This window comes from Sitodiplosis mosellana, unplaced genomic scaffold (assembly GCF_009176505.1).
Source record: "Sitodiplosis mosellana isolate CC-2019 unplaced genomic scaffold, AAFC_SMos_1.0 Smas_scaffold_2, whole genome shotgun sequence".
NCBI lineage: Eukaryota > Metazoa > Arthropoda > Insecta > Diptera > Cecidomyiidae > Sitodiplosis > Sitodiplosis mosellana.
In genome coordinates, this window is record NW_022595245.1 from 8307558 (window position 1) to 8317867 (window position 10310).

At 37.1% G+C, this 10310-nt stretch overlaps 3 protein-coding genes across 4 annotated transcripts in view; 2 read left to right on the forward strand and 1 right to left on the reverse strand.

Moving 5' to 3' along the window:
* Window positions 1–192: 192 nt before the first annotated feature.
* LOC129564845 (uncharacterized) lies at window positions 193–2901 on the reverse strand. 2 transcript variants are annotated; one of them, XM_055439021.1, is made up of 7 exons: window positions 2296–2331; window positions 1837–2143; window positions 1521–1673; window positions 1353–1446; window positions 970–1265; window positions 445–825; window positions 193–374 (listed from the first exon to the last, which is right to left on the reverse strand). In XM_055439021.1, exons 2-7 carry the CDS (start codon window positions 1979–1981, stop codon window positions 247–249), a joined length of 1197 nt encoding a protein of 398 aa, XP_055294996.1. In that variant the 5' UTR covers window positions 1982–2143; window positions 2296–2331; the 3' UTR covers window positions 193–246. The 2 variants fall into 2 exon arrangements, with proteins under 2 accessions (XP_055294996.1, XP_055294995.1); XM_055439020.1 differs by having other exon boundaries at window positions 1837–2901.
* Window positions 2902–6401: 3500 nt separating this feature from the next.
* LOC129564776 (tolloid-like protein 2) lies at window positions 6402–10076 on the forward strand. Its single transcript, XM_055438912.1, has 14 exons — window positions 6402–6741; window positions 6828–6984; window positions 7094–7435; window positions 7499–7858; window positions 7926–7963; window positions 8057–8205; window positions 8294–8421; window positions 8486–8518; window positions 8598–8655; window positions 8767–8893; window positions 8986–9128; window positions 9202–9240; window positions 9502–9760; window positions 9836–10076. The coding sequence occupies exons 1-11, from the start codon at window positions 6616–6618 to the stop codon at window positions 9085–9087; spliced, it is 1620 nt and encodes a 539-aa protein (XP_055294887.1). The 5' UTR covers window positions 6402–6615; the 3' UTR covers window positions 9088–9128; window positions 9202–9240; window positions 9502–9760; window positions 9836–10076.
* LOC129564976 (cubilin homolog) overlaps window positions 9096–10310 on the forward strand; it is a 10994-nt gene continuing 9779 nt past the window's right edge. The window contains exons 1-4 of the mRNA XM_055439228.1: window positions 9096–9117; window positions 9202–9240; window positions 9502–9760; window positions 9836–10076. Of these exons, the coding sequence (XP_055295203.1) occupies window positions 9096–9117; window positions 9202–9240; window positions 9502–9760; window positions 9836–10076 (561 nt within the window). The remainder of the gene's footprint in view (window positions 9118–9201; window positions 9241–9501; window positions 9761–9835; window positions 10077–10310) is intronic.

Consider the following 10310-nt stretch of genomic DNA (forward strand, 5'->3'; position numbering starts at 1 on the left):
CAATGTATTTGTGCTTACCCTTTTTTACCACATCGGTCACGATGGGACGCCTTTAATAGATTTAGCGAATTAATTATATGTTCAAATTCAATTACCTCGTTACTTTGTACTAGTACTCAATTGCCAAATTTTCATCAAGCGAAAAAAAAATGTATTGAAATTTAATTGGAAAATCCAAAATAAATTGCCATTCAAAAATTAGAATTCCATTTTTATTTAATATTAATACATATATGCTAATCCAGATTATTTGCCTGCTGATGAAACTACTGGGCATACATTTTGTGCATAGGCCAATGCAAATCCACGATTTCCAATATCGAGCGCTTCGTTTTCGTCCGTAACTGCATACAGAACGAATGGTTTAACATTGCCTGCGAGGGAAAAAACGTGTATCTTAGTTTATTTGATGAGCAAATGTTAATTAAATGGTGCACGAATTACTTGTCGTTGCTGTAAGACCAAGCCCGCAGAAACGGTCGCTGCCAGTGGACAACGGAATTCCAGTTTGGCTTGGATTTGGTATAATTACATAGTCGGTTGTGCACATTTGCTGTTGTAACGTTGCACTTCCGAGTATAGCCGCATCAATGCCACCCACGTCACCGGACATGGTGAACGAATATGGATCGGACGAAATCGGCGAATAGGTAATTGAACATGAACCAGCACTAGCCGCTATACAAATGCCATAATTTAACGACGCTATTTGACGTGTTCCCTCCACACCGATTGAGTTTGGTATTGAATTCGGAGACGATGCATAGTTGAAACTTCGAATTATTCCACTTGAATTGCGATGATATTGCAAACAACCCGACGGTGCTATTTATCCACACAAAAAAAGAAGGAAAAAACACCGTCAGCGCAATTTTTTTCGAATGAAAATTTTGTATTTGTGTGCAAACATGTCGCAGCGAAAATGAACATCACACTTTTCAAAACCACCTAAAACCGGTCACACTTTACCTCTATATTCGGAATCGCAATTTATTTGAACGACACGTATGTTCCAATGGCGACCAAATGTGTAGCTGGATGTTGTTTTAATTGCAATGGTTATTGGATTTGAGCCAGCAAAATCAGCGATTATATGTTGGCCTGCGTTTTCGCCGCACAACGTTGGTACATTTGTTGCTGAACCTGTTATTGAAATGACGTCCGTGTTGCATGTGCCATCGCCGTTTGGCGGTGCTAATGAAAAATCGAGAAAATCGATTCTAAGCTGACACACATTATCAGCCGGCTCCACTCTCATCGCGCATCTAGAAAACAAAAAAAATGCCGTCTGATTGGTTGTTTGGTCGCACTTTTTGCCTGTCACAAAACTGAATTAATGCATTGATAATTACGTTTGACTGACGCCATCCCACAAGGTGCCCGGATGGTTTGGATTCACAAAGTAAGTGTTATTTTCAGCCGTAGACGAAGCGCAAGTTTGTTGATCTGATTTATGTGCATGAAATTTATAGGACAATTACTTAATGATTTCAATGGTAAGTTGCCGCAGCACCACTTACAAACACAGCAAACTGCTTGCCGTGAACTACACGTTCCGGCTACAATTCCACCAGCACTACGACATTCACCGTTAAGCACGCATGTACCGAGCAGTTGATTTTGGCCTTGGCATGGTGTATTCAAGAATCGTCCAATCGTATAAAATGGAAACCCTACAACCCAGCAATTGTTTTTTTTTCCGTTGATCAGTGGTCATTTAAAAATTTCGTCACATTTAAACAAACGAACGAACGAACGAATGAGAAAAAAAAATAGTGGAAAAAAATCTGTAATAAATATTTGCATTTGTATTGTGTGGTTGTAAAGCGCACTTACATTTTGCCTGGCGTGTTTGATTAACCACGGTGGATTGGTTAAAAATGGAATTCCCTGGAACTTGAGCATCGTCACACATACCGCATCCAATCCAACACAAAATGATAATAAATTTGCAAAACAGTTTAACTCGAATTTTCTGCATGGTTCGCTTGTGTTTTTTTCCTTTCGTTGTACTGCTCGTCCACTTTTTCGATGTTGTCCAACCTAATTTATCTAAATGTGTATGTGTGTGTCTGTGCAGTGTGCACTGTATCACTTTTTATCTGCTTGCGCGCTCGAGATAGAATAAGTTCACTAAAATTGGCTAATGAAACTGCACTGTGTGAAATATAGCGATTTTTTTCCGGTCTTTGATTCACAAAATGAACTCCGACTGCGAATAGCATAAATGAACGGGATGGAATGCAGACAGCTCAACGACAGCCCAGCACCGCTTTTTTCGCACAAAAAACTCACCGAAATCCAATTATTTGTTCTGCACTAACATGTAACTCTAAGTGATACCCTGGTTTTTTTTTTCAGCTATGATATCTTTTTACCGACAAAAAACATTTATCTTGTTAATTTTCATTCGACCAAAAGCCGGCACACACATAGATTGAACAGGAAAAAAAACGGAATGAACAACAAGACAGAAAAAAAAATACTCGGAAAACTATTCAATGAAACCCAGTGAGAGCGAGATGAAGCAAATAAATTTGTTCGCTATCGAATGTGAACACTTGAACGTATACTCGGTAATTTTATGTTAAAACTAACCATGTCGATCGACCATGTCAATGGTTTTTATTCGGAATTTTAATAGAAACAGATATCTCCAGGCGCATTGTGAACAACACACACATACACACACACAAAACGCAAAGTTCCATTTCCACGAATGAAACGTGCCGGTTGATTTACAATCTCTGCGGGCAAATGGTGTTACTTGAAATGTTCTTGATACACACACACAGCCAACATATATGTATTTTTTGAAGTAGAAAACATTCGACTCTTGCTAATTAAGTTGTTATCCCTTCCAGACTTTCACGCTCTCTCTCATTCAACCATTAATTTCGAATGCACTGGCGAAATGATTGTCACACAGAGATAAACTGCTTGGCGCAGACATGAACACCGTTAGGTTACCATAACCACTGATGATGCAGCGTTCACTTACGAATGCTGAAAAAATATAAATTCTTGAAAATCGATGCTCCATTGATTTCTCAGGTGTATTAACAAACATGCATGCCAAACGCGCGTCGATAGACACACTCAAACTATACTTTCTGTACACAACGTTTCGTTTCACAGTTTATTTTATCCACAGTGTGTCTTGCGATATATACTTTGGATTTTTGTTCTATTTTTTCAGCTCGGTGTGTTAATGTTCCATACAAATGTCACTTACAAGAAAGTAATCGAAGCAAACACAAAAATGCTCACAACTTGCTGATGATTCTGGGTCAATGATTTGCATAAGCAAATAACTCTTGATGTCGCATCAACACACAGAAAGAGAGCGAAGCGCAAAAGTGTTAACTCTCATTGATTTATTCCAGTAAAAATGAATCAATTACGGTCGTCATCATGGTAATATCGTTCGTTTGCTTCCGAGAAAACGAATGTAATTACAAATTTCGAATTTGTAGGTTTGCAAACTAGAGCCAAAAATGTCTTTAGAAAATCAGAGTTTTTTTAAATACGAAAAGATGGGATCTTTGCATTGGGTGCATGCATCCATGCAGAAATGTGGTGCCAAACATCGAATGGCAATTAAACAACGATACATGTTAAATTCAAATGAATACACCCATGTCGTTTGACGTAAGTCAGTCGATTTCAATGGAAAACATTTATCACTTTGACTTGGTGGCTTGTGCCTTGTGCTATGCCGTACACAACCCATTGAAATGGAATATTTTTCGATGCACAATTTACGCAAAGTATTTAGTTTTATCTCAAAATAGATTGGGTGTTTTATTCGAAATTTATCTTTCTCAAGAGAGAAAAAAGGTGATCTTGACTCATTTTATATACGCATTATTTCAAGACATTTTTATAACTGCTCATTTTAAGTTTTACAAAAAAATTGTGGACGATTTAAGACAAATTTACGGGCGATTCAAATGCAAGCAATCGCGATCTTTGAGAGAACCGAAAAACGTGTGCTCCAACATTGTTGGATATTTCCACTATTTCAACTAAATGTACGGATATTTGCTAGAGTTTAGAGTTAGTCTCTTATATATATATCTCATTGGATTGTAACAAAAATTGGTGAAAAAATGAGATTTTGATGGAGAAACTAAGGTAAGACCCTGCATGTTATATGCTCATTGAGCCGAAATTTTTCAACATTTTCGAGAAAAAAAAATTGAAGTTAGACTATAGAGTCTCAAACATAAATATCAATTATAGTTACTTCAAAATGAATTGAAAAAATACCAAATTCCCCAAATGCCCATTTTTTTTCATTTAGATCTGCCCATTTGGGATTTAGAAATGCGATTCTATTCTGCATTGATGGGCAGTAAAATGATGTATGCTTATCGTTGCATCCATATATAAATGACGGGATGGATTACATGGCCTTTAGTTTAATTTAAACTTTTGCTGTGTGTTTACATTTGCGACTTTTTTCTACCAAGTTTTGCTTTGAAACAAATTTTCATCCCGTTATATAAGTTAATTAATTTGAAATTAAGGTGCAATCATAAAGGTTGATTATGTAAGAACTCACCGTGTTTTTGTTCCAAAGGTAAAGAGAAATAAAGTTGAAATTCTGTGCAATTAATGTGAAAAAAGTGAAATTCTTCTTCGTTAAAAAAAAACGCCCACCTTTTCTTCTTCTGTTTGCTTTCAATCAGCCAAGTGAAAAGTTAAAGTTTGTGCGCTTTTTCTACAATTATAGCAACAACAAAAATGCTCTGAAATGGCAAGATCATTCGGTCTGGTGTTTTTGTTATTCTTATGGCGAGGTTGTGACAGTGAATACTTTGACGATCAGTAAGTCAACCGAATCGGATTTAACAACTTTTGCAATTGTGTAATAACATTTTCGAATGTAATTTCAATTTTCAGACCAAAATTCCTCACTGAAAATGGCAATTTTGTGATTGAATCGGCCGTCAATAGGAATATTACGTTTCGGTTGAAAGGAAGTAGCAGTTGTTTGAATATAAATGACATGAATATAATGAACATGATGAAAATGGGCGGATTGAATGGATCAAGTGTACCAAATTCGAATTTAGCACTTCGTTTGTCGGAGTTTGAGCGACGTCTTGATCAAAATCTATTATCTGACGAATTATCAAGGCTGCGTGATGAAAATCACATTATAAAACAACGTCTGTCATCATTGGAATCGCGAGTGCATGCGCTTGAAGGAAAATTCCTTCCATCGATATCAACGAATGTTTCGGCAATTCAGCAAAACCAGTGCAGTAGTGAAAATAAAGGTATCTGTCACCCAAGAGCACAGTGCGTCGATAGTTTCAATGCAATTACATGTATCTGTCCTCCTCATTACACTGGCAATGGAATCGGACCGAATGGTTGTACGCCTTCAAACAACACAATCGACGGTTGTACTTCAAACCCATGCAAAAACGGGGGCACATGCACCAATAATGGAACATTTGGCTATCTATGTAAGTGCCCACCTGGAACGGTGCTACCACAATGTGAACACGATCTGAATGTTTGTGAGCCAAATCCTTGCCACGGCGGAACATGCACCAAAATTAGTCAAACTCAGTATCGCTGCACATGTCCAACCGGTAGAACAGGTCGGAATTGCCGACGGCAAGTACGCTCTTGCGGCGGTGTATACAGCCGATTCAGTGGAAGTCTAAAGTATCCTCTATCAGACATACATGCACAAAATACTAATTGTGGTTGGCTCATCCGAACCAATGAAACCAAAGTTTTGAACATCACTTTCACTAAATTCAATGTGGGAACATCACGTTCGGAATGTCATGATTGGCTTCAGGTAGGCGTTTTCGAAACGAGGATATTTTAGATAAGTTCAAATATTTGTTTTTTTTAGATCCACGATGGTCCAACATCTGGTGATCACATCATTGGAAGGTAATTCATAAAATATCAAATATTCGGTTGAAATGTTCAAAATTGGATTTTTTTTATAGACTTTGTGGTTCCGCATTGCCAAATGGCGGTAATATAATTTCAACTCAAAATGCACTTTACTTATGGTTTAGATCGCAAAACAGTTCAGCACACAATGGTTTTGAGTTGACGTGGAATAGCATCGATCCAGGTATTCATTTTTCCTTCAGAAGATATTATTCTGATGACAACTTGAAGAATGATTTTTTTTTCAATTTCACAAGCGTGCGGTGGAGAAATATCAATTCAAAGTCATGGAAGAATTGAATCTCCAGGTTGGCCTGGTAGCTATCCGCCGAACAGGGATTGTATATGGAAATTGAGTGCACCACCAAGCAATCGAATTCAATTGCATTTCTTACAACTACAACTGGAAGCTCATGAAAACTGCTAGTATGACTATTTGGCTATTTATGATGGATTATCAACCGAGGGAAGTTTATTGGAGAAATTCTGCAACACAACACATACGGACCCATATACAAGTCCATCAAATGAATTGACTCTTCATTTCCATTCGGATGCCGATGACTCCGATAAAGGTTTTCAAATGTTTTATTCGCTTGTCGAAGGGATTCCAGGCTGCGGTGGCACATTCACGAAAAAAGTGGTGAATTTCGGTCTCCCATACAGGATGGTGGATATCCAAGGGATATGGAGTGTAAATATCTCATTAAATTGCCACGCAACAGCGAAACGAGAGTTAAAATATCGTTTTTATCATTCGAATTGGAAGGTGGAGATGAAGGCAGCATTTCATGTAGCTATGACTATGTTGAGGTGAGTGAACTATTTTTATTCCATGAGATGTATATTTCTCTTCAGAAGCAGCAAATTGAATGAATTTATTGGATTTTTCATAATAGATTTATGAAGGACACGATGATAAGGCTCCGAAAGTGGGCCGATGGTGCGGTAGTCGATTGCCTCCACAATATTCCTCATTATCGAATGAAATTTTCGTTGTTTTCCGCACAGATTCTTCGCGTCATTTCGGCGGTTTCCACTTGAAATATGAAACAGGTACATTTATTCGGCATTTCATTAAAAATAAATTGTTTTGCGATAAGTTCGCAAGTTTAAGTAACTTTGTTGATACAATCAAAAATGCGCTTTGTGACATTCAAATTAGATTGTGGTGGAAAGTACCAAGATGACAATGGTATCATTACATCTCCCTTTTATCCCAGCCCATACGATGAGGACAAGAACTGTATCTACGATATTGAAGCACCGCTCGGCAAAGCAATTATTTTGAATTTTACAAACTTTGACATCGAAGCTGATTGTGACTTTGATTCGTTACGAATCTACGACGGCTTTGACAGCAATGCTACCTTAATCGGCACTTATTGCGGCAACGAAAAACCACTGCCTGTCACATCAAAAATGAATCACTTGCATTTGATCTTCTCAACTGACCGTTACGATACCGGGCAGGGCTTCAAAGCTTCTTATACATTTATTGACACAAGTACGTTTGAATGGCTAAAATTCGAAATTTTTACATAAAAAAAACTAAAAATTCTATTTTCAGACTGTGGTGGATTTATAACCACACCAAATGTTACCATTTCACCATCATTAGAGAGCGGTAAATATCTACATCGTGCCAATTGTAGATGGTTTATTATTGCGCCGCCTGGTTTTCTCGTTCAGTTGAGATTCACTTCATTCGATTTGGAAGGTCATGGGTGTGAATATGATTACGTAGAAATTTTTGATGATATTGTCACCAATGGAACCAATGCAGCTGCGTTTGGAAAATTTTGTGGAGCTGAAGTACCACGTGCCATCCGGAGCACATCAAGAGCATTGACAATGGTTTTTAAATCAGACGAAACAGATACTGGCGAAGGATTTGTGGCTACATATGATTTCCTCGACGGCAGAAATTGTAAATAATTTTTTTATTGTTGTAAATAAGCTTTGATAAATCAACATTTTTTTTTTTCATTTTTCAGTTTGTGGTGGCAACTTCTTTTCATTGACTGATACAATCGTAAGTGCGAATCATAATTGAATGTATTGAATAATTTAAAAGTGCTCAGTAGCTCAATCATAAATGAATTGATTGCATATTTCATTTGGTTAGACTTCACCAAACTACCCAGAAAATTATCCAGGAAACAAAGATTGTGTTTATATCATCAATGCACCACGTGGCAAGCAAATTGAATTGAAAATCGAAGCATTTGATCTCGAAGATAGAACTGGGTGTATTTACGATTCTTTGGAAATCAGGTTTTGTGCCTTTTTAGTTATTTTCATTGACCATGTTCTGACAAAAAAATTTTTTGAACGAATGCTAAGTTAATCGGTTTAAATATAGAAATGGTGCATCAGACAAATCCCCTCTTATTGGCACGTTTTGTGGAACAGACATTTTACCCAGATACGTATCATCCAGCAATCACATGTATTTACGATTCAAAAGTGATTCGAGTGATCACTACGGTGGTATATGCTTTTATTTATTCGAAACTTAGCCTGCTTCCACTAAAATTGGTTCAAATCTCCACAGGTTTCCAAATAAGTTATGACACAGCAAGGAGTGGTGAGTACTCTTTCAACGTTTTTTTTTTTTACTTTGAGATTCGTTTCTACAGCTGCTCCAATATTTTGTGATCGATTAGGTTGTGGCGGTATGTTTACAAATGCTCAAAGTGGTACGATATCATCGCCAAATTATCCGTGAGTGGAAACACAATTTATTTCTCATTATGTTATCATTTATAAAATCAAAAACATGGAATTGAACTTGAAAATTGATGGAATTATTGAAAATGGTTTTTTTTTCGGCAGACAACCTTACCCAGCAGATATGCAATGTGATTATAGCATTCAAGTGGCACGAGGTTCTACAATTAAATTGGTGGTGACCGATCTCATTATGGAAACTAGTCTGGATTGTTCATATGATTATATCGCAGTTAGTGAAATCATTATAAATAAATGTCAATATTTTTTGTAAGATTGGAATGATTGAATATCTTGTTGAGCCGATTCCTTCCTCCATTTTAGATTCATGATGGACCAAATGCCGGCTCAAAACTACTTGGAATATACTGTCATCAATATAGAATCGTCTTCAAACAGTATTTTCATTCGAATGGTTACAGATGAAAGCAATCATGGGCATGGCTTTGAAGCTAGGTTCAGTGCAAGTAAGAGAAGATATACACTATTTATATATTTTTATTAAGTGAAACGATTCAATTAATTTTCATACTTGTTTAGATTGCAAGCGTGAAATTCGAGACTTACGAGGAGCTATCGGTAATTTGTATAAGAAATCATAAAGAGTTAGGCACACAATACTATGCGTTTCGTCCTCGCTACTCACACATAGTTACTTTTGAGCAGTGTTGTCTAATGTTGAACACTGGTAACACAGAGCTTGCTACATTTATGCTGATGTATTACAACTACATCTACGTTGCTCGCTACACACAGCTCACTAATACATAGATCTGAAGACTAAATGTGCCTAACTGTTTTGAATACATGTTTGATAAATTCATTCTGATTTCATTTAAGAAACACCGAATTTCCCTCAAAATTATCCACACCACGCCGACTGTGAATGGAAATTAATCCCACCAATGGGAAATAGAGTATTCCTTGAGTTTTCACACTTTGAATTAGAGTCAAGCGCTGGCACCGAATCAGATGATTGTACATTCGATCATTTGACCATTGAGGAGCGCGACAGCAATGACGGATTAATTCGAACAAATAAATATTGTCAAATTTTAATGCCAAAACCACTGAACACATCCCATATCGTCGTTCTAAAGTGTGTATCTCTACTATCACTGTGTACACTCGTGAGTCTAATTGATAATTTTATTAATTGGTTGACTTTTCTAAGGTTCAAGTCCGATTATAGTGAAACATTTGGTGGTTTTCATTTGGAATACGAAATGCAAGGCTGTGGCGGTACTTTAACCAAATCTGAGGGACAATTTACATCACCAAACTATCCAAACCATTATCCTCGTGACACACAGTGCCAATGGGTGATTCAAGTTGAATATGGACATTTGATTGAAATCACTTTAACCGATTTCGACTTCTCGGCTTTTACGGATTGCAAACAAGTTGGATTGATTGTAAGATTTTAACAATACATAAAAAATCAATTTTGTAGAAGCTCCGTGACGCTAGCCCCCCCCGGTTCCAAAATTTAAATCCGAGCACGGTTTCGTGTTCTACGCAATTTCTGCTGATTACTGCTCGCTCCGCAGAATTTCTGCTGCAACCGGTGACGAGCAGAAATTGCCCAAAGTTTCGAAAAAATCCATGAAAATCGATTTTTCGCATATTTAAAGGTTTTGCCCCAAAAA

Bases quoted from the DNA above. Each gene is read 5' to 3' on its own strand.
- LOC129564776 (XM_055438912.1), top strand. From the start codon at position 6,616: ATGGAGTGTAAATATCTCATTAAATTGCCACGCAACAGCGAAACGAGA. The intron at 7,859-7,925 runs GTAAATAATTTT...TTCATTTTTCAG, and splicing joins TTTCCTCGACGGCAGAAATT to TTTGTGGTGGCAACTTCTTT. The intron at 8,894-8,985 runs GTTAGTGAAATC...CCTCCATTTTAG, and splicing joins GTTCATATGATTATATCGCA to ATTCATGATGGACCAAATGC.
- LOC129564845 (XM_055439020.1), bottom strand. From the start codon at position 1,981: ATGCAGAAAATTCGAGTTAAACTGTTTTGCAAATTTATTATCATTTTG. The intron at 1,447-1,520 runs GTAAGTGGTGCT...CACATAAATCAG, and splicing joins GCAAGCAGTTTGCTGTGTTT to ATCAACAAACTTGCGCTTCG. The intron at 826-969 runs GTAAAGTGTGAC...GTGGATAAATAG, and splicing joins TTGCGATTCCGAATATAGAG to CACCGTCGGGTTGTTTGCAA.